At 46.6% G+C, this 25,575-nt stretch overlaps 2 protein-coding genes and 1 long non-coding RNA gene across 6 annotated transcripts; all 3 read right to left on the minus strand.

Annotated features, from left to right (window-relative positions):
* Positions 1 to 396: 396 nt before the first annotated feature.
* On the minus strand, positions 397 to 7,285 carry LOC146753394 (rho GTPase-activating protein 32-like). Of its 4 annotated transcripts, none has more exons than XR_014939933.1 (8): positions 7,060 to 7,285; positions 6,593 to 6,700; positions 6,194 to 6,333; positions 5,508 to 5,709; positions 5,001 to 5,146; positions 3,686 to 4,674; positions 1,374 to 1,654; positions 397 to 503 (listed from the first exon to the last, which is right to left on the minus strand). XR_014939933.1 is itself a non-coding variant. In XM_085530468.1 (6 exons), exons 1-6 carry the CDS (start codon positions 7,098 to 7,100, stop codon positions 4,250 to 4,252), a joined length of 1,062 nt encoding a protein of 353 aa, XP_085386594.1. In that variant the 5' UTR covers positions 7,101 to 7,285; the 3' UTR covers positions 3,464 to 4,249. The 4 variants fall into 4 exon arrangements, 1 of the variants encoding a protein (XP_085386594.1); XR_014939932.1 differs by lacking the exon at positions 397 to 503 and adding an exon at positions 801 to 939; XR_014939934.1 differs by lacking the exons at positions 397 to 503; positions 1,374 to 1,654 and adding an exon at positions 3,352 to 3,407.
* A 290-nt stretch (positions 7,286 to 7,575) lies between these two features.
* LOC146753395 (rho GTPase-activating protein 32-like) lies at positions 7,576 to 9,407 on the minus strand. Its single transcript, XM_085529350.1, has 6 exons — positions 9,369 to 9,407; positions 9,133 to 9,210; positions 8,867 to 8,948; positions 8,453 to 8,596; positions 7,929 to 8,031; positions 7,576 to 7,768 (listed from the first exon to the last, which is right to left on the minus strand). The coding sequence occupies exons 1-6, from the start codon at positions 9,405 to 9,407 to the stop codon at positions 7,576 to 7,578; spliced, it is 639 nt and encodes a 212-aa protein (XP_085385476.1).
* A 197-nt stretch (positions 9,408 to 9,604) lies between these two features.
* LOC146753396 (uncharacterized) lies at positions 9,605 to 12,912 on the minus strand. Its single transcript, XR_014939950.1, has 4 exons — positions 12,587 to 12,912; positions 11,149 to 11,255; positions 9,989 to 10,061; positions 9,605 to 9,861 (listed from the first exon to the last, which is right to left on the minus strand). It is a non-coding gene; the product is annotated as an uncharacterized LOC146753396 (long non-coding RNA).
* Between the last annotated feature and the right edge of the window lie 12,663 nt (positions 12,913 to 25,575).

The raw sequence follows: 25,575 nt of genomic DNA on the forward strand, positions 1-25,575 counted from the left end.
TTCGTACATTGTGCATTACAGTGCAAACAAGTGTTGACCTACAACTTGGAAGCTAAAGAGAAGTCTGACAAAACAGACTGCACAAAAATGATGGATAATTAACAGAGCAAATTGCTCTTTCTAAAACTTAGTAATAGAAAGAGATCTCTGAAGCTGCTGTTCTGTAGAGCCCCAAAGCAGTCGCTTGAGGCAGTTTGGGATTAGCCAGAGACAAACCAGCCAGCTGTGTGAACTGAGACCAATTGCACTTTTCTAGTCTGTGGCCACTGACAGCTTCTGAGAGCTACCAAGCAATGCAACCTAGCAGAATTCAGAAGGCAAACCAAGAGAGCCTACCTGAGCTCCACTGCCTTTAAATGCTCTGTGCAGAGGGAAGGGAAAGAGGGGAAAACAAACACCGCTCTACATCTATCTGAGCCAATAGACAATTTGCCCTGGATTAGCTCTGGTGCTGCATAAGCTGGGCTTCCACAGCATGTGTTCAGGCGGTAATCAAGGCCTCCCTGGAAGAACACAAAAAAGAGAGAGAAACGTTTGCTTTAACAGAGTTTATGTCTTCTGGTCATAACACTTCAGAAGCCTCAGAGGCTTCTTCTCCTCTGTATATTTTCATTCATCTTAGATTTTGCTTTCATTCAATGTGACCTCACTAAGCAAATATTGTCTAAGACCATGAGTATCACATAAATGTGCAGATCTCAAGCTGCTCACTTATCTAGTTCCCTTGGCATGATGCTTTATTTTCCTCAGCTGATCATCTCGATTGTGCCTGTTGAAGGTGCAACAACAGCCTGTTGGTCTCGATTACCTGTGAGAGGCTCTAACTTTGGCCAGGAGAAATCATTTGAGGATAAGTAATTCTCTTGGAATCAGTATGGCAGTCTTCCCATTCTTTCTTACCAGCACCCATCTTACATGTTAATAAAGGCTTCTGGAAATCTGTTTTAAGATCAAGAAACAATTCAGTTCAAGCATATGCAATCACAGGATCCATATTTCACCTGCAAAAGTCATTTTATTCTATCCACAATCTCATCCTACAGACAGTTCCTTAGAAGGTCCCTTAGGCACACCAACCCCATGCTCCTATTACAGAGCCTTCCATAGGACAGGTGATAAACCTACAAGATTATCTACAGCTTAGACTACTAAAACAGGGAGTCTAGCTAGAGAAAATAATCTAACTGTGCATCTGATCAATCTGTTAACCACTCTCACACAGTTCAGGCCATTCCAAACAAGATGCAATGACATGTCAGCCACAGAAACAGCTTGATTTTAGGGTGTTTGTTTGGACAAGCCCCTGTTGCATACGGTGCTCAAACATGCATTACTTGGGGACACATTGTATTTGATTTAACAGATCCTCTTACCTTTGGCTTTGCACAGAGTCCAAAGTCTATCAGCTTCAAATTGTCAATCAGCAGATTTTCCCGGTGGATGAGAAAGCAGTCAGGAATGATTTCCACCCAAGTGCCCAAGGAAACATATTTTCTCTTCTCCTATTTCCTGCTGTGGACAGTGGTTCCCAGTCTACTCAAAGCTCGCTCACTCTCGCTGTCTCAGAGATCTTCACTGACTGCTGGCAAGTTCCCATCTTCCAATATCCCAGGTGGGAAATACTAGCTTGTATCTGTTGGAAAGGACCTGGGGACTAGGAGGACAAGTGGTGAGAGACCACAGGCTGAATGCAAGCCAGCAGTGTGCTCTGACAGAAAAGAAGTACAACAAGATCATCAGCTGCATTAAAAAGCAGCACAACCAGACCAGGACAAGTCATTCCTGCTTCAACACTCATTGCACCACATCTACAATACTGTATCTGGCTTTTGGCCAGGAAGGATAACAACCTGAAACAAACTCTGTGGATGACCTCCAGCCTGTGCAGGGGGCTGAAGCTCCCACTCAGAGAAGAGAAGCTGGGGAGAATGATTTTTGTTCAGAGTGCCTTCCAGTAGCCTTAGATAGAGGGATTTCATAAGATGCCTAGGAAAATGCTCGTGCTGTAATGATTTGCTTTACTGAGAGATATCAGCAGCTTACAAAATGCAAAGCTCTAACCTATTGGTGAGGAAATATTCAAGCCTTCCAGTACCTAACCTGTGCTTCAAGTCTTCAGTGACAGAATTGACAGAGTGACAGAGTAATGCATCTCACCCCACACCCTTTGTATAGCCACCATTTGTTTAAAGGATACTCTTCCTTGAGGCACAAAAAAATAAAAACACATTCATTATTATTTATGGAAGACTGACTGCAGTTCAGGCTCACTGGTTTGAGGTCTCTGGGCATAACCCTGACTGTGAACAGAAGCAATTGCTGAAAGAATCTGTCAAAAAAAGACTGGAGCTTCCTCTTCCAAAAGGTGGTCCTTAGAAACAATGTCATCAAACAGCTCCCATCCAGGACAATACTGTCATAAGAAAGCTAAGGTTATCTGAAAATGCATTTAGAGAATATGAGAGAGAGAAGTAACAATGACAGCACAGAAAGCACGGAACAGCACCGACAGGGCTCTCTCCTGTTCCCCGTGCTCAATAAGAGAATATGTATCAGAATATATAAAATTTTCTACTTAATTCTTAAACCAATGAATCTTGAACCCAGTCTCCACTGAGATATATAGGAATCATTTCTTTTCAGCCTTATTGTTATATTATTGTCTACTGCTAAAGATAAAAGCAGTCAACTGAAGTGTGGCAGAAATTATTTCTTACCTCTAAGACTATAAATATTTCTTTGATGTCTCTCTTACATGATCCAATGGGCAAACACGTTGATGACTTCAGTTCTTCATGGCATCCATTTCTGTTTTAGCATGAGGCAAGTCATCCTTAAGAGACCATAAAAGCAAGCGATGAAATCGCTAACTACTGTGACATACCAGGTACCACATCTGACTGCTGTGGAACATAACAAGCACATATGGGACAGTACACAATTCAACATCAACTCAGCAATGACTGACATCACTCCCATAGAAATTCTGAAACAGAGCTGTGAAAACTGAAAAGAAAAACATTCAGCATTTTCATTGGCATTTTGGTAAAGTTGCTGTAATAATGGAATAATGTTGTAATGACATAATGTAATGATGTAATAACTTCCTCCACTTTACAGCCAGAGAATACTGCCCTCTGAACAACCAGCAACAAGATTTGTGGTGCTCTGTTAAACTTTTTCCAGCTCTACAGCATCTTTCAAAAGGCAATGGGACCAGTAGGCTGCATTCGTATGTACCATCCCACCTGCCCCTGTGTTCTAGAGAAGTCCACAATTCCAACAGAAGATATTATCATATTTAAATGCCTTTTGGCTTACCCCTACAGTAACTTTCTACATGATTTTTACTGCAACATTTTCACCAGTAAGAAGATGCCGCCCGAGTTTTACCTTTGCAAAACCACCTATAATTCAAAACACAGATGCTTAAAGTTGAGCGTGAATTCTAATATAATACAACAAGTAAAGCAGAGTACCTAGCATTGGGTGTAATGTTTTAATTAGAGGAAGAGGTAATCAGCACCATCAATTTCCAACTGGTTTCAAAAATCCAATTTCAAGTTTATACTAATGAAACCTGACTTAGAGAACTGACAAGAGCTGTCAATCTATTCTCAGATTAATTCTAGAGTGGTGAGACAGACTGTTAGGCGTGCTGTTTCTGTACAAAGATGACACTTACCCGTTCCAACTGTTTCATGGAATTCCTAGTACTGGAGAATTTCCTCGTAGTCACTGACAGACATCCTGAATGTGCATGAACTGAAGATCCTCCAAGCACGTGCAATGAGGAAGTGCCAGCAGTGTTCACATCCTACTTAGGACATATTCTTAGAGGCAGAAGGGACACTCGTGGCAGATCCAGCAATGCTCATCTTCTCACCAACGTGCATCCCCCTCTCACCCAGCAACAACAAAACACAGTGCATGAAGCTGGCTTCACTTAGGTTAACAATATGGAACATCCCTCAGGGCTTTGTGCCACAGAGCAGTAGCAGGGCTGGACTACAGCTTTAGGAAGCAGTGGAAGCCTTTCCCTGTATGGTTACAGTGTCCCTGCACGCACCCCACAGCCAGAGCGTTGCAAGCTGAGCTGCCTTGATGTTTCTTGCACTCATCCCAATCTCTGCGAATGAAGACTCGGAATGCAGCCAAAGTATTGATTGAGCACGAGCGTGCCTTTATTCAATGAGACAAAGGAGGACGTGAGAGGTCCAGGCTTTTAGATGGGACCAATCCTCTGTTGTTATGGAGAGTGTGGCTCAGAGACGATGCTGCTGCCTGTAGCCTGGGACTCGTGGCCTGATTCTACACCCTCCTCTGTCATGTTCGGCTTCTCCTCAGTGATGCTGACCTGAGCCTGCACGGTGGTGCTGCTGTCAGGGCACTCGGGCTTTGCTTGGGCTGGGCTGTCCTGGAAAGCCACAGGGTCGCAATCCAGGCTGGTGCCTGAGGTGTCTGGCAGGCTCAGGTCAGCAGATTCAGCAGGGATTGCATGAATTAGAGCTTGAAGGTCGATGATATTCTTCTTTCCACCGCTGCACTCACATAAAATAATGTCGTTTGAACTGCAGCATCCTGTGCTTCCTAACAGCTCTATATTGATGGAAGCACAGGATGCCGCATCATCATCTGCCCTGCATCTTCCGTTAACACAAGGGCTGGAGTCACCTAGGAAGGAATAGATGTACAGTGGTTAGTATTGAGCATTTGCAAGATGAATCATGAAAGAGGTTCTTGCCATTTAGCTATGTAGTGGTGGTGGGCAGAAGCAAATAGGCTTCTAGCAACAGTGTCACTGTCTTGAAAGTGATCCTTGTGCAGGTCCAGCTCTTGTGTTGACAAGAGACTCATTTGGGAAAGACAGGGGTGAACGGTCAACCGAAAATGTCAGGCACAGGCTTGAAAGCTAGGAGGAGGTACAAGCCCACTGAAAGCATAAATTCTACCTGTGTTGCTGACAAGCAGTGTTTTGAAAGCTGGATTTACACCCTTACCTGCCAGGACCACGACTTCAGCTTCAGAGGGCTCCCTGGCACTGCTCTGCAGTTGGTGTTCGGCCACACTGGATCTTCTGTGCAGGCAGAAGCACGAACACCAACTGCTAGCTGCTGACTCTGCCCTCCTACTGGGAGAACGTGGTCTGGAGAGAGAAAACAGAGCATGCTGTCAGTCGTGGTGCAGGGTGAGGAAAGAGCTGCACCGAGCCCTTGCCAATTGTTACCCGTTCGTGGCAATGCCTGCTTTCTGCTGAAACACAGCTTAGAAACACGCTCTGTTTCAAACATCAGAGGATGTTTCCATTCCTACAGCTCAGCCCTCAAGTCCTGCTGGCTACATTTCTCTCAAATATGTCAAGCAAGATGTGGAGCATGTGAGCAAAGGCTCCACAGCCGGACAGGACAGGAGCTGGCAGGCTCATATATATATAACGGACAAAAAATAAACCACTAAGACCCACCCGACCAATGATGATAGGGGCTGGAAAGGGAAGTCCTCTTTACCTTTCAGATGGAAAATCAATGACCGTGTGGAATCTCCCTTGTACAGCTGCGGGGCCCTCCTCCATGTCGATGTTGCTGCTTTGTGTCACTGCAGGAGAGCTGCTCTGGCCGCTTTTCTGAGCTTGGGCCTCCTGCAGTGTCAGCAGCTTTGCAGATGGAGGAGACACCCACACAGCCTTGGGCCCAGGCTGAGAACTGTGCCCTGCAAGGGAAAACCACAGGTAAGATCGATGATCAGAAAGCAGCAGCACAGCCATCCCAGTTCTGCAGTTCTCTCAGACTTTCTCATCCAAGCCACTCAAAGAAGAGGAGCTCAAAATAACTCTGTGCTCAGAGGTATGCTTGTGGCAAAGGACACAGCCATAATTAAGAGCAACTCTCTGTATCATAACAGGCAAACAAAAAGCCTAGAAAAACTAGGGGGCAGGGATCTCAGAAAGCTTTGTTGCGACACTTCAATCAAGCTTCACCTGCTTGCAAAACATCTTAATGGCAGTGATGGTTTTACCCATGTAAGATTTGGGTTTGGACACTCTCAGGATCAAGGAGTCGGGTGCCATATTCAAACCTAGGCTAAGAAGCCTGCTGTCTCCTTGACAGCAAAAGCATTTTCAAAGGTCTTTTAGAAGGCCTGGATTGGACCAATTTGTCAGATCAACAACAAGATAAAGGAGGAAGAAGCTCACCCTCTCCCACGGCTGTTGTGGAGTTGGAGCAGAATAAAACATCTGCGTGGCTGATGAGCAGTTCTACCACAGCTGACTGTGCCTGCAGCTCCATGCAGGCAGCTTCATTGCTGGCGCAGGCAGACGGGCTCTGCTGGGATCTGAAGAAAAGGCAGATCTTACAAGTCATTTCCCCAAGATCATTTCCCCAAGTCTGAATTTCTGTAGCCAAAAACTGTCAAACTGGGCTCTGGAGACTTCCGCAGTGGGCAAACAGCGATGCCACTGACGAAATTCTCCTGGATGATCAGGGACACAGCAGTCCCAGCTAAACAAGTGAGTAGAAACTGTCATCTAGAAATTGTGCCCCTGGGGTTGAAGGAGAGCAGAATTAAGCATCGTGTTGAAAAAGAAGTTTACCTTAAGAGGTTTGGAGCCCACACAATCGCTAAGTTCCTAGCATCCATGCTGGTGACGGAGCAGTTCCCGGCCAGAGACGCAAGGTGCCTCATAAGGTACTGCAGAGTCCTGGAAAACAAGAGAGGCAGATGTTCAGAACCAAAAAGCAAGCCGTGCTGCAGTGCACAAAACAGACCTCCATTCATGCTGGTTGTTGTCATTGCTACCACCCTGAATATGAAGTAGATAAAATGTTCCCGGTGCCACCATGCTGCAGCACCAAGACCCACAAAGCACAGCCGCAGCCAACGGCTGCACCACCGTGCCACCGTGCAAGGAACTGACCCAATCAATTGACCCAATGCAGCCTTCAGCCGCTGCAGCGTGCACAGGCATGATGTTGCAGGTGTGAGACAACACCTGGAATCGCATCATTGACCTCTGAAAGGCAGCAGGGCTGAGCTCAGCAGACCGAGTGCAGCACTGACCTGTAGTGAGGAGCGGGCAGCTGCTGGATGGCGTCCTTCATTCTGTGAACCCGCTCGTCCTCTGCAGCACCAGCAGCATCCTGGAAAAAGGCAGGAAGGGATTCAGACACCAGTCAGGCTGGAGAGCTGCCACAGGTTTGGGAACCATGGGGACAGCGCGCTGGTGGTCAGCACCGAGGCAGACTCGATGCCTTCCAAGAGGAATCAGGGGAACACAGCAGCACGCAGCCTGTGCCATCAAGGCCAAGCAGTGCAAGCTCTAGGGGGGTTTACAGCCTGATTGCGCAGTGCAGCTCCTTGCAGCAGGCATTCGTCTCCAATTTGCTATTAACCCCATTCTTCCAATAACTGGGGAACAGCATAGGAAAGGGAATTCTCACAAGCATTGTGAATAGCTTAAAAAAGCACCTCCTGGCAGCACCACAAGTGCCATCAGTGAGAGGCAGGATGTGGCAAAGACATGCTTCATGGGGCTAACAGAAAGAAGACCCCAGAGCTGGGGCAATGCTGCAACCACTAGCCAGGATGCCCAGGGAACAGGTATGTGTCATTTCCAAGACATTGCCCTGTGCTTACCAAGAACTTGTCATACAGCTGCTCAGTCAGCAGAGGGTTTGGGAGCTCCCTGAAATACATTTTACACAGGGAGCTCACGCTGTGAATTTCCTGGACGCTGAGCTCGGGAACTTGCTCCGTATCGAATTCATGGCTGTAGAGAAGGACATAGAATTGGGCAGAGGGCTTTGAGAAAGATGAGAACAAGTTCACAGCCACACAAAATACAGTCAAGAAAAGGAAGGGGTTCCTCTGAACACCCGCAGCATGGCACGGGCCCCTACTGACAGCTGTGTCAGTTGCAGCACTCTTACCGTAGTCGCTGGATCTTTGATGCCACACTGGACAGGCGGTATATCCCTCGCACCACGCCATGCTCCTCAACGAACTCAGCGCAGCTCTGGAGGACCTGGGGAACTACAGAAAAAGAGGCAGCGGTTAGCTCAGCTTCTTACTCATGTCCTGGTTCAGGCCGTGACCTTCGCACATCCCATTCTCTAAGCAAAGCTGGGCTACTGCTTGCTTCCTCCTTAGGGGAGAAAGCTGGCAGAGACAGCTGTGAGGAAACTGCACAGAGATGTGTTCCTGGATTTCCAGAAATGCCACGACATATCAACAGCCTGGAGAAAGTAATTCTGGCAAAGCCACAAACACTGCAAGTCCCATCACAGCTCCCTCGAGAATCTAAAGACTAGAAAAGCTAGGAAAAGAGTGCAGGATGCTCTCTGTTGCCACAAGGCTTCCTACATTTTCAGGCTGAAACAATTACTAAATATCTTCTCCCTTTCACATTTAGATACACAACAGAGGAAGATCTCAGGAATGGGCTATTTCTTACCATCACGGCCAGAGCGCAGAAGGTGCTGCCCCAGGTCACACCCAAACACCCCTTCCTTCTTTGGTTCAGGCTCCGTCGCTCTCCTGGGGCGGGCCTTCACCAGGGAGCGAAGGAAGGGCATGAGCTTGCCCCGTCTCCTTGGCACTGCACAACAAAACAAAGAAACCATTTCATTTCAGGCTTCGCTCGGTTGGATGAGGCTGAACATAATGCATTTGACAAAGCATGTAACAACGGGAAGAGCATTCCCAACAAGGACAAGCAATAACAGATTTTCCCCATCCCTGGAGGTGCCCAAGCAGCTTAATGCAGTCCTCTTGCTAAGCTTGCTGTACTTGGCCATAAATGAATCCCCTGACAGCAACATTCTGACCCCATTTTACTAACCCGCATTATCAAATGTAATATATGTACCTGGTTTTGGCAAGGAATTCAGGAGGGACTCGGGAACCTTTCCACTGATGAGTTCCACGCACTCACCAGGGAAAGATCCAACCTGTAATAAGAACAAAAAAACAGGCGGGCATTAGCCTGAGCCCAGAGCCAAAGGAAAGGTCCTCTGACACCGACACAGGGCAACCGTTTGCATTCAGAAGCCATCCTGTGCAGGCAGAGCAGCTCCAACCTGAGATTCCTGACTCTACTCAAGTTATGCTCTCTAGTCGGAAACGTGTGCCTACCTCAAAGCCACGCTTGCCTCTCCAAAAGGGGCTCAGCTCCTTTGGTGGCATGTCAACAATGCTCACCAGATCTCCAACCTGGAAGAGATTGAAACGTCAATCCCACATTCAGAAAATCTTGTAGGAAAACAGCTCAAACGACTGCCTTCTTCTATGCATGACAACAAGGAACGCCTGGAACTGCTTACCTCAAGGGAGAGCTCACCCGGCCCCTGGGCGATGTAGGTCTTAATAACATGGGCCGCCGCAATTGCTGGAACGTTCAAAGATGACATAGCACGCTCCAGCTGCGGCTTCCGCATGTTATCAGCCTGAAAACCAGAACACAGGCCGTGGTCAGGAGATGAGGACAAACCAGGAGGATTTCAAGGTGAGGAGCACATCTGCAGAGAAAGCTGCAGCAAATGCGCTCCGTCCTTATAAGGAGCACTTCAGAAGGAGCTGCATGTCTCATAACAGTTCTTTCCCTTCCTGGCGTGCATTGCCAGGCCATGCAAAGATGCATCTCTCTCTACCCAGACTAATCAGCAATGGCACTGGCGCAGACAGCTGGCCAGGCCCTTTTTGGCCCATTCTTTCCTGCAGGAGAGTACATCTGCAGCTCCTTCTAATGGCTCAACACAGGGAACAAAGACCAGCCAGAGCTTCATACTGTACCTCCGTCGCCGCCACCTCAGGCTCACGGCTGATCTCACTGCACGCAGCACCCATCACAGCAAGTGTGAAGAGCTGGAACAGAGCAGAAACACACTTCTGTTTTCTCTATTCACACAGCACAGGATGGACAGACTTCTTCAGAGCTACCCGCGCATACCCTGTGGCAAAACCATGCGGGGGGACAAAACATGGCACGTACCTGGCAGTGAGATCACCTCAAGCTATCTGCAGCAGTTCCTTGTCGCTTTGCTCGGATGAAATTAGAGCAAAAGCTGCACCGAGGCAGTGGGCGGAGGGTGAGGAGAGGAGAGAGAAAGAGCAGGTCAGTGAGCAGGGCTAAGACAGCCATGGAATAACACACACAGCACAACCGTCCCATCCACTTGCTGCAAGACATGCTGAGTCTCAGGCTACGTGATTCCTGTCCGCCCAGCAACTTTACGATGCTTCCAAAATTGAGCAAAGAAGACAATGGAAGAAGCACGGGACAGGTGCCAACTTTACAGATACCCCCTTTTGGAACGTGTGTACCAGGGGAAATTTACGTCTGATGGTCAAGAGTAAGCAATACGGTGCTGTGAGCTCTGACAGCCAGCAGTTCTCAACACCTCACTGCCCACCCATCCATCCCACGCCAGCTCAGCTTACCTACAAGCTGCTGCGCACGACGGTGTGAAGAAAAAGGCAATGAAGTCACTAACTAACTAACTAACTAACTAACTAACTAACTAACTAACTAACTAACTAACGGCACTAACTAACTAACGACACTAACTAACTAACGACACTAACTAACTAACAACACTAACTAACAACACTAACTAACTAACAACACTAACTAACTAACAACACTAACTAATTAACGACACTAAAGGCACAAGAACAACAACAACACCAACCACTCCGACCACTAGCTCACCCACAAAGGAACACAGAACGCACCGCTCCTCCCCTCATTCCAGCCGCTTATGACATCACCAACGGCCAACAGCCTGGTCCACCATGACCCCCCACAAGGCGGGGAGCCAAGACCACGTGGTCACATCTGATTCCAACACGGCACCACAACATTCCAGGACTCAGTGTGGGCTTGGAATTCTATCCTGGTGTGGCAGCGCAATGGGAGGTGTTAGGGCACAGCTGAAGAGCTGACAGACAACGGACGTTTCCAAAGGAGGGTGCCAGATTAACTCTCAGCATTCTCTTGCGGGGCTCTTAGGAATGCTTCAAACCCATTTTCACTGCCTAGCTCATTTCTACAAAGTCCAGTTGAGAAATGCTCACTTTGTCTGGGGAACGCCTCTATGCATCATGAATTAAAAATAAAATAAAATGGGCACGCGACCCTATGAAACTTACCTCTCTGCTCTTGCTGTCAGCCAGACACCTCAGATGAGCATGACGTGTCCCTGCTCCTGAATGAAGATCCACCCAAGTCTGTGTTCCTCTCTGCTCCATCTCTGGGTCTAAAAGAAACACAGACAGAGATGATTACAAGATCCTTTGTGCAGACGAAAGACAAGGGGGCACACGAATTCTTTTTAGCAAGAAATACTACAGTCCCAATGGACTGCGGTGGTAGTACTTGAATCCTCCTTTGGGGCTGGAGCTCAACAGGTCAACACATCAGAAATAACACAAAGTGCATCTGGAAGACGTGTCTCAAAGCCCAGAAAATCCAACACGGGAGGGGGCTGGACAGTGGACCACAAGTGTCCATTTCCATTGCAGCTCCCTGTAGAGAACAGCACCAATCAGCAGGCGTGAATCAATTCATTCACATGCTGCACAATGACTCTGTTCTTTACATGATAAAGAAACACACAGAGATTCCTGACCAAAAAGTTGGGAGTTAAGAACGACCAAAGAGGTTCCTGTTCCTACGCCTCATCCTCTCACCCCAACTCCTGGATGATGCCCACAGGCTTCAAGTCAGCTCTCAAATCCATTGAACTCCAGTCACAGAACTCCATCAAAAAGGATGTCACACATGTGACACTTACATACATTTTGCATCAGAAACAGTGATGCCAGCAGGAGCAGAGAGGTGACTGTCCCCCTGTACCCAGCACTGGTGAGGCCACAACTCGAATTCTGTTTCCAGTTTGTGGCCCCTCACTGCAAAAAAGACACTGAGGCTTTGGAACGTGTTCAAAGAAGGGCAACAAAGCTGGTGAGGGGTCTGGAGCACAATGGGGTCATATGAGAAGAGGCTGCGGGAGCTGGGAATGTCCAGCCTGGAGAAGAGGTGGCTCAGGGGAGACCTCATTGCTCTCTATAACTTCCTGAAGGGAGGTTGCAGTGAGCTGGGGGTCGGCCTCTTCTCTCGTGTCATTACTGATAGAACTAGAGGGAATGGTTTCAAGCTGCGGCAGGAGAGGTTCAGGCTGGACATTAGGAAATATTACTTCTCAGAAAGGGTGGCCAGGCACTGGAATGGACTGCCCAGGGAGGTGGTGGAGTCACCCACCCTGGGGGTGTTCAAGGAATGACTGGATGTTGTGTTGAGGGACGTGATTTAGTGGGAGCTAGTGGTAATAGGAGAACGGTTGGACTGGATGATCTTTTAGGACTTTCCCAACCCTGGTGATTCTATGATTCTGTGATTCATACGCTAAGAAGCAAGGAGAGGCTCTTTTGTTAAATCTTTCAGTAGAGAGAAGAGTTGATATTCGCTTCTCCCGACAACTGAAACACGGTACCAGCTTTCTAAGCCAACCCACCTACAGCAGGCAGACAACACATATGTAAAGGAGCACGCACATCCCCTCCGGCATCACTTGAGACGACAACCCACCTTCAGATCTCTGTGCATTTCCCTTGTTTTACAAAGATGCAGCCTCGCTGCAGCTCCATGGGTGTCACACAAGGCCTGCAGGACCTTCCTCCACAAACCCCATTTGCAGGCCTTGCTCCGTGAGGATTGCCACCTGCCCTCCTGAGCAAAAACAAGCACTAAGAACGAGAGCAAAGCACACTGGATTCGCCCTGGCCTGGCTCAAGCCCCAGTCCTACCAGACAGACCCTGGGATGAAAACTACTCCACAAACACCAGGTGGACACCAGCAAACAAGAAGTTGATCAGATCCAACCCCAAGCAAGCACCAAGCCTCCCCAGGAAGCTCTTTGCCATCCGCTTTGTCCTTTCCTTTTCCTTTTCCTTTTCCTTTTCCTTCCCTTCCCTTCCCTTCCCTTCCCTTTCCTCTACACCTCAATCCCAAAGTTGTTTCCACACCTGCCAGCACGTGTTACCTCGCACCTGCTCATTGCACAGAGATTCAACAGCACCAAATTTGCTTCCGGGGCCCTCCTTCAACTCACTGTGCTAACACTCATGATTCAAATTACACAGAAATCCTAGCAGAAGTTCTCAGTGAGAACTGCACCTAACATCCCTCCTTCTACAAGCAAACAGGCCCAACACGTGGTCATGAAATGCTTTCATCAAAGAGATGCAGAGATGGCACGGCAGGGCAGACGTACTTGGTGTGCACATCTGAAGCCATTTGAAAACCTAGTCGCTCTTGCTGCATGACCCCTGACTTCTGTTAAAAGCTGAACGGTCCCCAGAGCACCTGTTTCCATCAGCTGCCACCATCCAAAGCAGCCAGCCTTCTTGCAGTCACCTGGCCCAAACATCCCTTTTGCTCTACACTTGATTCCAGCAAGAGATGGGAGCTCAGCACGCACACCATCCTTCCAACACCCCATCCCTGCAGCAAGGGATCACAGCGCTGGCACAGCTGAAACAAAAAGGGTGTGTGAGTTTCCTGTTAGCAATCAGTGTGAATGAATCTACCACTGAGCAACACCGTGAGCCCCCACTCACCTCAGCACAGGTCAACCTGTAACCCCCGCCTTCCCCTATCCACGTGCACACGCACACCCGTGTGCCACCCTGCCTGCTTTGCACACCCCCATGCACGCACCGCATCATGTGCCCTCCTTTGCATTCACAGACGTGCGCAAACCATCCCTGGGAACACCTACGTGCCTACACCTTCCACAAACATCCCTTTGTGTGCACCTGTGTGCAACCCAACTCCTCAGCACACGCACACGTTTGTGCCACCCTGTCCACGCACTCACCACGTGCCCTCCAGCACCCAAGGATTGCAGAGATGCTCCAGATTGAGCCAGAGATGGAATATCACAGTGCTGGGACATGATTGATCACTAAGGAAAACACTTGGAAGCACATTCAATCAGCAGAAGCTGTAATTACTGGGCACAGTCAGCTTTCCTATGGCTCAGCTGGAGTAGGAGGGTGCTCTCACACATCTGCTCAGGGGCTTCAGCTGAGACACTTGCACAATGCTGGGATCATTCTGATGGAAACTATGTCTTCAGATACCATGGTTAAATCCATCCAAAATGATCAAGCGGAGCCTTAGCTCTTGAGCAGCACTTCTTCCCCACCCTTCACTACTCCAAGCAGCTCCAACAAACTTCTCAGAAGAAATCCAGGCCAGCACAGACCTGGCAGACCAGAACCAAGTGCAGCTGGTGGGACGGCAGTGCCCACTCCTTGCTTCCACCCTGCTCCAGCAGGTTAAGGAGTCTGAGCCTCACTGGCCTTTGACAGCTCAAGACTGTCAGCACCTCATGCCAACATTTCTCACTAAGATACACCTCAGGCATTGAATTCTCTTCTCACTACCTCCTCCCAGTCCTTCCCTAGGAACAGAAACCATTCAGATTCTACAGCAAACTACAGCATCTGCACTGCAAGAGCACACTGAACCACCTGCAACAATGAAACATGGTTTTGGAGAGTGGGTTTGAAAACACACCTTTAGACAGCTGTCTCCCTGTAGCCAAAAGGAAACCAAGCAGCAAAAGAAGAGTCCAGCCTGAAACATGCCCATGCTACTAGCCCAGGTTTTTCACAGTCAATGCAGAATCCATCCTGCTCTTGAGGTGACAAATGACCAGTGGGTCTCCCCTTGCTCCACCCCTTCTCCTTCAAAGCCAGAAAAAGAAAGAAAAAACAAGCAGAATAACCCAGACGTACCTTTCCACACAGAGCAGAAAGTGGAACAGAAGTTGTCTCCTTTCTGAGACATGGTGGGGAGCATCCCAGAGGAAGCCCAATCATAGAATGGCCCGGGTTGGAAGGGACCTCAAGGATCATGAAGATCAATCACCTCCCTATCCCTGCTGGCCATCCCCTCTTCTGATGGAGCCCAGGGGACCATTTGCTCTCTGAGCTGCAAGAGCACGCTGATGGCTCACGTTCTGTTGTTCATCCACCAGGACCCCCAGGTCCTTCTCTGCGGGGCTTCTCTTAAGGACTGCTCCTCCCAGTCTGTAGAAATGCCTGGGATTCCTCCAGCCCATGTGCAAAACCTTGCACTTTGCTGTGTTCAACCTCATTAGATTCACCTAGGCCAACCTCTTGGTTGAGCTCCCTCTGAATGGCATCCCTTCCTTCCACTGCATCAGCCCCACCACTCAGCAAACAGCATCTCTTGGAGGTTGCTCCCCAGTTGAGACTGCCTCAGCTTTCCAGTCAAGGCATTGACATTGGTGACTTTCCCTTTGCTAATATCCTTTGACTATTTACCACCATCTTGGTTAACATCTTTATATTAGCCACCCTTACAGAGACCAAAAGGGTTTGGGCTTCAAACTCTCAGCAAGCATTTGGATCAGCCAGCTTCCTGCTGCGGAGCCCCCTGCATCACTGCTGCCTCCTCTGTTACCGTACCCACAGATGCTTCAGAGCTCATTAGCATGGACTTCCTTCCTCCCCTCAGCAGCTGCTCCTGCACTCACCTTCATTCCTACTCAGATACCGGCCGCTTCCAGCACCAGCTGACCTGCAAGACACAGAAAGGAAAGGTGGGAGTCATGCAAACGCACAAGCCCAAGGCTGCATCACCACCACGTATGGCAGCCTCGGGAAGTCAGCTGCAACTACAGCCTTTGTCAGAATGGAAACAGGCACCATCAAGTAAGTGTGACCTCTGAAGTCACTGCCACCATCAGAAATAGGCACTGAAATCGCTCACTTCACTGCAGCTGGTTACCTCCAAATTCTTTTGCTTTTGGGAAAATGCGGACACGGAATTGAAGGACACCAGAAAAATGACATCTACTTCATTGTAGGTGGTTAAGCCTGGAAGCAGGACTTGAGCAAGAAAAGCTTCTCAGCTCCTTGTAAGGCACTAAGTGATGGGATGATTTCCCATCCCTGCAGAAATCCTGACCTCTGCCACAGGTGGCTGAGTGACACAAAAGCTGTGTCCTTGGTTCCCAGCCTTACCTTCTCATGCCGTTCATCTTGCTCTGCAGCTCCTGCTCTTAATAGTCTTCTTATGTTCCCACGTGACTTACCCTAAAATACATCATTTAGTGAGTCTGAACAAAACGTAAGACATTAATTGGAACTGTGAAGAAATGTCTTCTGCACCTGACTTGGAGAATGTTCCATGGTATAACTTCTGCTCTCAATTGTAACACATGATTTTTTATAAAAAGAAATATAGCAAGTCAGCTCTTCAGTGGGCACATTGATGAAACTTGGTGAAATACAACTTTAGAAAAAGGTAACTTAAGGTTCAATGAAACACAGGCATTGACAATTACTTTGGTTAAATAGAGCAACTTAGCTCTGAACAACAAGTTTTCTCCTAGTAAAGGTCTCTGTAGCTCAAATGTAATGACTCTACTTAGGAGAAATTCATTTTCCAGGATGTTCTTGCCCTTATAATTGTAACAGTGGCAAAGCTGGGGACTGAACTCTTGAGTACTGTGCTAACTCAAATGTCTCCCGTTTCTTTATCACACTAAACATCATATGAACTGCCATGTTCACCACCACTATGGAAAGAACTGCACTCATTTCCTATTTTCTCCTGGCGGTGTGGGATGGTGGGATAGCATCACACTTCCCACACTAAGGTACCCACCTGTCACTTGTTCCACCCTAACCTCAGTCCCAAAACAAAAGGGGAACTCCCTTCTGAACCTTCTCCACTTCATTTCAGATGTCCTTTCTGCTTGATCTCCAACCCACCCCCCACTCAGGAGAAAGATCCCCCTCTTACACCCTACCATCTTACCGCATTCTGATGTTGTCATCAGCCTTCAGCTTGTTGTCATCATTGTACCACTGGCTCTGAACCTCATCGTGTGAAATCTCACAGACAAAAGATGCACTCCCATATTCATTCCCTTCCACATCTTCCAGTGGTTTAACAATCTTGATATCTCCAGCTGTGAAACACTAGAGATATATTTGTCAGGGTATTTCCAGATCTGAGTGCAGCATCTTTACCTTACACATATTTGCATAGAAAATAAGTAGGATTATGTTTTATTCTAAACCATCATCCATTCCTGAGTCATTTCTCTCTTCAACACAGTCAATGCATTATTGCCCTTGAACTTAAAGATAGACTTACTAGCTACAATGGAACTCCCTGCAAACAGTTTTCACGGAAACCAGAATCTCATTTATTATAAAACCTTTTAAGCAAACTTAAGGGTAGAAAAACAATAGCACTGAATGAATCTTTAAGGTCATTTAGTTCCAATCCCCCTGCTATAGGCAGGGACACCTCCCTCCAGACCAACTCTTCTCCTCAGGGTCAAGGCTTCTCTCAAATCATTCTCCTCTAAGCCTGTGCCTGTGCTTGGGATTGCCCTGACCCAGGTGCAGGGCCTTGGACTTGGCCACACTCAAGTTCATGAGGCTGCCAAGGGCCCACCTCTCCAGCCTGTCCAGGTCCCTCTGGGTAGCATCCCTTCCCTCTAGCACATCAACAGCACCGCTCAGCTTGGTGTCATCTGCAGACTTGCTGAGGCTGCATTTGATTCCACTGGCCATGTTGCCTACAAAAATGTTAAAGAACACTGGTAACAACACCACCTTCCACCATGGAAAACTAGGCAGAACTCTACAATGTCATGTCACTACAAACCTGTCTGAACCATTGGCTTCTCTGCATGCTCATCACTAGTCTCTCCTTAGCTTGTGTGCCCACAACGTATGGGGAATGTCAGCCACAAATCTTACCTAGGGGACATCTTTGCTTCAAAATCCCTTGAACATCACACAATCCCTTTTAACTCTCCAGGTCTGCATTTATTTATGTCAGAATCAGACCATATTTCTGTGCTGCTATTTCCCTTTCCTTCTGAAGGGCCTGGATAAAACTTGGATTAACCTCAGGAGCAGAGTTCCTGCATAAAACAGCCAGTACTGAAACAGCAACCCAACCTGGTTGCAGACTGAGAGAGAAAATGAGAGTTCACCAAAGTCATGGGACAGAACAGATGTTCATGTTCATGCTAACACTGAACCCAAGTGGCCACATGAGGACAGCATCTAGTAGGAAATCAGATAAAAGCATCCTTTCAGACGTCCCTTTGGAAGGTGGCATCTACCAGGGCACAGCAGACACGTGTGTTCAGTAACCAGTCTGATGCTTCAGAGCCAGCTGATGAACTACAAACTGGGGTTTAACCAGTGCAACACATGGAGGGGAAATCTTTCTTGAGCATAAAGAAATCTTCTGATGAAGAAAGAGAAAGGTATCCAAAATGACTAACCAAGAAATGCCCAAACTGACCATGAAGCATTTCTTCCTGCGGTGCAAAACACCACAAGAGGATTTATTTGCTCTTTCAGTTAAACATACCATGAACCTTTAGGGTAGCTGATGTCTTGTCTTCAGCTGCTTGGCACGTGTATGTTCTCTGATCTTCATATTCACACTTGAGAATAATGAGACTTCTCTTATTTCCCTGGGAAGTAATGCCCACTTTTTTACTTTGACGGAGCTCCTTCCCATCCTAGAAGGGAAAATATCAAGTCAGATCTCCATGAGTCCTTCCATCTCTGCACTGAGCAAATGCAGCCTTCAGATCTATGCTTAATTCACCCACATCCCTAGAATTAATGGAACTGTGCTTACTGGAACATATGCTGAAGCTTAAGCACAGTGCAGTGTTTTCAACATGGAGGTATGGCTATAGAACATGCAGAAATTCTGGCTGACCTATGACAGCTTAAAGCACTGCGGAGGACTGTTAACAAGCTTGCTGCTGATTGTCAGTGCTGATCGTTGTGCCATGTGCATCACTTCACATCCTTCTGCAGCCAACAGACATTGAAAAATACAAAGATCATCAGAGACTACTTTAATTTCTAGATGCACTGAATTACCCTCTAGAGTGTCTTTCTGAATATATAAGGAACCACGGGTGACTATGATCCTGATTTATATCTAGGTTCAGGCTTACTGTTTCAGTTAGGTTAGATGAATAATAGCTCCAGAGAAGATAGGGAAATACAGCAGTTCATTGATAGCACGTGTCAGAAGAATGCAGCTTAGTGCTGGGCAGTTTGCTGCTTCATTCCCTCTTACAAGTTGCACCAAGGCTGGAAAAGACCACTGAGATAGCTGAGTCCAACCCCTGCCCACCCTCACTGGACTTACTAACCACGTCCCCCAGTGCCACATACCCGAGGCTCTTGAGCACCTCCAGTGACTGCGGTATATCAGCGTGGTTGCTTCAGTTGTGTGAGTTTTTGGCCACTGGCTGTTGTTATAGCGAGGCAAAAAACCCAAACTGATGGAACAGTGTCTATACAGGAAGCAACTGGCTGTCCTGATGGCTGCCAGCAGTTTTGTACAAGGTGTGTCATGCAAGCTTGCATAAGTCTGGTTTAAAAACTTGCTGTTCTGATGGAAGGAGAGGATGTTGGTACAGGATAACTGCAGGATTTGTGCTCTCCCGACATCCAGTTGCAATCACAGCTTATTGTTGCTATAGAAAACAGCTTCTCTGTAGACAAACTGAGTTAGTTCCAATACGTGGCTGAAGCCCTAAGTGATCCAAGGTGAAACATGATCCAAACTGGAATTTAGCTAATTGTAGTAGGGAATCCAAGCCTTAATGAGATGAGTTATTTAAAATATGAGTCCTCCATCTAAAACAGCATTGAACTGTTACCCTGGCTTATGATAGAAGTGGGAGTTGAACAGCAGAAGTCTGAAGTTATGCTCCATATTTCTCATCACTCAAGAGAATATTTGAATATATTAATTCCTTTGGCTATGTTAGAGCTCATAATGAGGTCAGCTGATGTTCTTTAAATGCTCGGAGTCTAGCAATGTGGGGAAGTGGACTGCTATTTGCTGTTGAGCTTTAGGCTAAGAACCCTGATTTTAGAGGACTGTGGACTTCCCCTTTCCCTTTCCCTCTCCTCCCCTACTCCCTGGACTGATGGCATATGGTTTGTGAATGATTTCAGAGCAAGGTAAATGAGGAATAACCATGTGAAACCCTGTTGTTTTACCCCACTATAAAAGACACTTATTCAAAAGACAAGTGTGTGTTCCAAGCTTAAGATTGCAGGAGATCCTAGAAACAACTCAGCTGCTCAAACCTGTAGTCTGGCTGAATCTTTTATTGTCAGTTATGGTCAGGAGGAGATGCTTGAGTAAGACAAATAAAAGGTCATGGGTAAGTTGGTCCTTCTTGTGATATACTTCTAGGCTTTCATCAGGGAAAAGCTTAATTAGTCCAAATAATTGTAGCAGAAACCACACCAAGAACATGAGAGTGAAGTTTCAAATTTCTTGACGTGAAGGAAAATTTTACCTGGTTCTGCCATTCCCCAAATGTTTGTTTGCTTATGAGAAGAAGAACTTTGCAAAAGTAATTTTTTTTCAGTCTTGTGTGCAACACAAAAAGGGGTAAAATCTAGGAGACCACCTGAAATCTTTTTTCCATCTGGAAGGATCCATTTAAGAGCACCCGTGGACCTGGTTATGAACAAGATTTCTTCTTTGCAAAGGCTGTTGCTTAATTGGCAGATAGTGTACCTGGGAGAGGAAGAGGGAAGTAACTTGTTTTGGAAGTCCTGATGCTATTCAAGCATTCAAGGCCAGGCTGGATGGGGCCTTGTGCAATCTGGTCTAGAGGGAAGCATCCCTGCCTACAGAAGGGGGGTTGGAACTGGATGATCTCAAAGGTCCCTTCCAACCTAAACCTTTCTCTGATTCCTTTGATGATTCTATTTCTCAGCTGCTGGTGTGAGAACTTCAACCTCTCCCCATTGTCTTTCAGTGCAACAGATGAAGCTGGTGAAAGGTCTGCAGCCCCTGGAATTCCCTGAGAAGGGAACTGTCACCTTTTCGGTGGAGGTGTCCCATGAGGATGTGGAAGGGACTTGGCAGAAGGACGGCGTGCGGCTGAAGCCTGCACCAAATATCACGATGGGTGTCCAGGGGAAGAAACATTCCTTGACACTTTCTTCTGTGACCCTTGAAGATGCAGGACTCATTTCCTTTAATGCAGAAGGCATGAATTCATCAGGGAGGCTCACTGTGACAGGTATTGTTTGGTGCAAGGTGGGATTATCTGCTCCTGTCCCAGATTACTTGAACAGAAGAACCAGCTTTCCTTCCAGCTGCAAAGAATGTTATGCACTGGGCTAGTGCCACCAGAGTATCCCTCAAATATCAAGAGGATTGTGGTAACATGATTGTCCCTAGCACAAGTAACGATAATGTACTCAAAACAATAGTTTTTTTTGTTGTTAACTACAAGTTCTAGTAAGCATGGAGAGTCGGCACTGCCTTTCATTATTCTTTATGCCAGATTCTCCTAGAGACCTCATTCCCAACTAAATCCACATCCTTCTTTCTCCTTCTCAGAATTGCCTGTGAAAATCAGCAAACCATTGGCAGACATTAGCGTCACTTAGAAGGACAAGGTCACATTTGAGTGTGAGCTGTCCAGGCCCAACGTGGACATCAAGTGGTTCAAGGTATGGCATGTAATGGTATTTTCCTTTCTGACTTCTCTGGAAATGAAGTGAAGTTAAAGGCTCTCCTTCCAAGGGATGCGAGTCTGAGCTTTTTCTTGATAGCTTTTGCACTGCTCTCTTTTCTTTATGCTCTTTTACTTGCCCAGATCAGCACTCTTTGTTATTATGTCCTGAGTTCATTTATCAAGTTGAAATGGAAGTTTGTTTTGGGTTTCTTGTGAACTCCTGAGGTCTTGCTGCACAAAATATTGTTGGTTGGAGTACAGTACATTCTTGAGCTTCAACTCTAACACAGAAATTCTCAGCCAGGATTTTGTAGCCTTGTTGTGAATTGGGTTTTAGGGTGAAATCTCAGTTTTCTTTGCACCTGACAGTGTGAGAATTTGCTCTGGCACTTTGTGTACCTCCCCGGTGCTCAGCTGTTCCTTCCCTTACTTGGGGATAATGTCATTTATTCAAGGTGATGTCCAAACGGGCTTGTTAACAGTCCTCCGCAGTGCTTTACGCTGTCATAGGTCAGCCAGAATTTATGCATGTTCTATAGCCATTCCTCCATGTTGAAAAAAGCTTAAGCTTCAGCGTATGTTCCAGTAAGCACAGTTCCATTAATTCTAGGGGAGTGGGTGAATTAAGCATAGATCTGAAGGCTCCCTTTGCTCAGTGCAGAGATGGAAGGACTCATGGAGATCTGACTTGATATTTTCCCTTCTAGGATGGGAAGGAGCTCCGTCAAAGTAAAACAGTGGGCATTACTTCCCAGGGAAATAAGAGAAGTCTCATTATTCACAAGTGGTGAGCTCTCGTTTTCTCTCTCAGTCTGCAACCAGGTTGGGTTGCTGTTTCAGTCCTGGCTGTTTTATGCAGGAACTCTGCTCCTGAGGTTAATCCAAGTTGTATCCAGGCCCTTCAGAAGGAAAGGGAAATAGTAGAACAGAAATATGGCCTGATTCTGACATAACGAAGTGCAGATGTGGTGAGTTCAAAGGGACTGTGTGATGTTCAAGGGATTTTGATGCAAAAATGTCCCCTAGGTAAGATTTGTGGCTGACATTCCCCATACATTGTTTGTGGGCACACAAGCTAAGGGGAGACTAGTGATGAGCATGCAGAGAAGCCAATGGTTCAGACAGGTTTGTAGTGACACGACATTGTAGAGTTCTGTCTAGTTCTCCTTGGCATAGTTTGGAAAATAAAGATGAGGTGATTGGTGGTAACCAATATGGCTTCATCAAGGTCAAGCCATGCCTGACATACTTGGTGGCCTTTCATGATGGAGTAACAGATTCAGTGGATAATGGGAGAGCAACTGACATCATCTACTTGGACTTGTGCAGAGCATTTGATCCCGTCCTGCATGACATCCTGGTCACCAAAGTGGAGAAAAATGGTTTTGATGGATGGACCAGTTGCAGGATAGGGAACTGTCTGGATGGTCACACTCAGAGAGTTGCAGTCAATAGCTGAGTGTCCAGGTGGAGGGTGGTGTTGGGACCAGTGTTCTTTAACATTTTTGTAGGCAACATGGACAGTGGAATCAAATGCAGCCTCAGCAAGTTTGCAGATGACACCAAGCTGAGCGGTGCTGTTGATGTGCTAGAGGGAAGGGATGCTACCCAGAGGGACCTGGACAGGCTGGAGAGGTGGGCCCTTGGCAGCCTCATGAACTTGAGTGTGGCCAAGTACAAGGCCCTGCACCTGGGTCAGGGCAATGCCAAGCACAGGCACAGGCTTAGAGGAGAATGATTTGAGAGAAGCCTTGACACTGAGGAGAAGAGTTGGTCTGGAGGGAGGTGCCCCTGCCTATAGCAGGGGGATTGGAACTAAATGACCTTAAAGATTCATTCAGTGCTATTGTTTTTCTACCCTTAAGTTTGCTTAAAAGGTTTTATAATAAATGAGATTCTGGTTTCCGTGAAAACTGTTTGCAGGGAGTTCCATTGTAGCTAGTAAGTCTATCTTTAAGTTCAAGGGCAATAATGCATTGACTGTGTTGAAGAGAGAAATGACTCAGGAATGGATGATGGTTTAGAATAAAACATAATCCTACTTATTTTCTGTGCAAATATGTGTAAGGAAAAGATGCTGCACTCAGATCTGGAAATACCCTGACAAATATATCTCTAGTGTTTCACAGCTGGAGATATCAAGATTGTTAAACCACTGGAAGATGTGGAAGTGAATGAATATGGGAGTGCATCTTTTGTCTGTGAGATTTCACACGATGAGGTTCAGAGCCAGTGGTACAAAGATGACAACAAGCTGAAGGCTGATGACAACATCAGAATGCGGCAAGATGGTAGGGTGTAAGAGGGGGATCTTTCTCCTGAGTGGGGGGTGGGTTGGAGATCAAGCAGAAAGGACATATGAAATGAAGATTGTTCAGAAGGGAGTTTTTCCCCTTTTGTTTTGGGACTGAGGTTATGGTGGAACAAGTGACAGGTGGGAAGCTTAGTGTGGGAAGTGTGATGCTATCCCACCATCCCACACTGCCAGGAGCAGGTAGGAAATGAGTGCAGTTCTTTCCAAAGTGGGGGTGAACAGGGCAGTCAGTTCACCTCTCCAAAGAGGTTTTGTCTGACAGTGAATGTGATCCTTCTGTATCAGGTACTTTGAAGGTGACAGCGGCCGCATTCGGTCAGTCCTTGTAGAAGCCATGTTTAGATTCTGCTTTGGTGGGGATGTGGATGTGGGGGAATGGGTGGTTTCATTGCCATGAGAGAACAGGCAGTGATGCTGTGAAACCAGATGGATGATGCTCAGCCTGGCCATGTGCCTCAGAGCTCTTTGCTCAAGGAAGCCAAGTGTAGTTGTGGGTTTGCTCTCAAGAGCACAGTTTGGTAGGGATGAGTTGGCGGCTGGACTAGATGACCTTAGTGGTCTTTTCCAGCCTTAGTGACTCTGTGGTTCTCTGCTTCAGGAAAGACCTACTCGCTGACTTACACACGTGTCCAAGTCAAGGATGCAGCAGAAATCAAATCTGTATCAGAAAAGGCAGAATCTCGTGCCCATCTTACAGTGAAAGGTAATTATGCTTCTGATGACGATTTTGCTTAAATTACCTTATGTTATAAACCAGCTAACATCCTTTGCTCGAATGTCAAGGAAGTTAAACACCACCAGGACCTTTCACAGAAATAAAAACTCCTACCTACCTACCTTTCTGCCCACAAAATATGCAGCTTGTATTTTGGGATTTACTTTTGCTAAGTAAAACAGATTATTTTCTTAGGAGGTTGATTTTCTACCTTTAGACTTCAGATTTGTTTGAACGTTGAGGGATAAAAAACATAGCTTGACTTCTTCTTCATTTTCTCTTGCTGTTCGAAAAGAGCACAGGGTTTTTGTTTCTTTTTTTAATATATACAATGTTAGGGTATATATATGATGTTAAGTGTGATAAAGAAAAGGGAGACATTTGAGTTAGCACAGTGCTCAAGAGTTCAGTCCCCAGCTTTGCCACTGTTATAATTATAAGGGCAAGAACATCCTGGAAAATGAATTTCTACTAAGTTGAGTCATTACATGTGAGCTACAGAGACCTTTACTAGGTGAAAACTTGTTTTTCCGAGCTAAGTTGGTGTATTTAATCAAAGTAATTATGAATGTCCGTGTTTCATTGAACCTCTATTCCATTTTGTAATGCGAGGAGTTTGATATCGGGATGGGAAGGTCATGGTTTGATTTGGATGTTGGACTGGGAATCAGAAGATCTGGGCTCTCTTCAGGTTGTCAGTCTTATTGTCTGACTTCTTAACAACATTCCGTTCTTTCTATTATTTTTTAATGATGTTTTAAGGCATTTTGAGCTGATAGGTGTAGTGTTCATGTGCAGTAATGCTGACATGAGTAAGTAGGGTGATAATGTAAGGGTTTTTTATATTCCTTCTAAATCTCTGCTTTCTCTTGTTCCATCCTTCTTAAAGAGCAATCCATTAATATGGTAAAGGAGCTGTGTGATGAGGATGTGACTGAGCTTGAAGAAGCCAAATTTGAATGCG

Source organism: Coturnix japonica, chromosome Z (assembly GCF_054131305.1).
Source record: "Coturnix japonica strain WE chromosome Z, WE-NBRP24, whole genome shotgun sequence".
Classification (NCBI taxonomy): domain Eukaryota; kingdom Metazoa; phylum Chordata; class Aves; order Galliformes; family Phasianidae; genus Coturnix; species Coturnix japonica.

What these genes read in the sequence shown, in the direction of transcription:
- LOC146753394 (XM_085530468.1), bottom strand. Translation starts at nt 7,100, where the DNA reads ATGAAGGACGCCATCCAGCAGCTGCCCGCTCCTCACTACAG. An exon ending in ATTGATTTTCCATCTGAAAG is followed by an intron (nt 5,147 to 5,507) that starts GTAAAGAGGACT and finishes TTCTCTCTCCAG; the next exon opens with ACCACGTTCTCCCAGTAGGA. An exon ending in TGAAGTCGTGGTCCTGGCAG is followed by an intron (nt 4,675 to 5,000) that starts GTAAGGGTGTAA and finishes ATTCCTTCCTAG; the next exon opens with GTGACTCCAGCCCTTGTGTT.
- LOC146753395 (XM_085529350.1), bottom strand. Translation starts at nt 9,407, where the DNA reads ATGTCATCTTTGAACGTTCCAGCAATTGCGGCGGCCCAT. An exon ending in GAATTCCTTGCCAAAACCAG is followed by an intron (nt 8,597 to 8,866) that starts GTACATATATTA and finishes TTTGTTGTGCAG; the next exon opens with TGCCAAGGAGACGGGGCAAG. An exon ending in TCTGCGCTCTGGCCGTGATG is followed by an intron (nt 8,032 to 8,452) that starts GTAAGAAATAGC and finishes CTTTTTCTGTAG; the next exon opens with TTCCCCAGGTCCTCCAGAGC.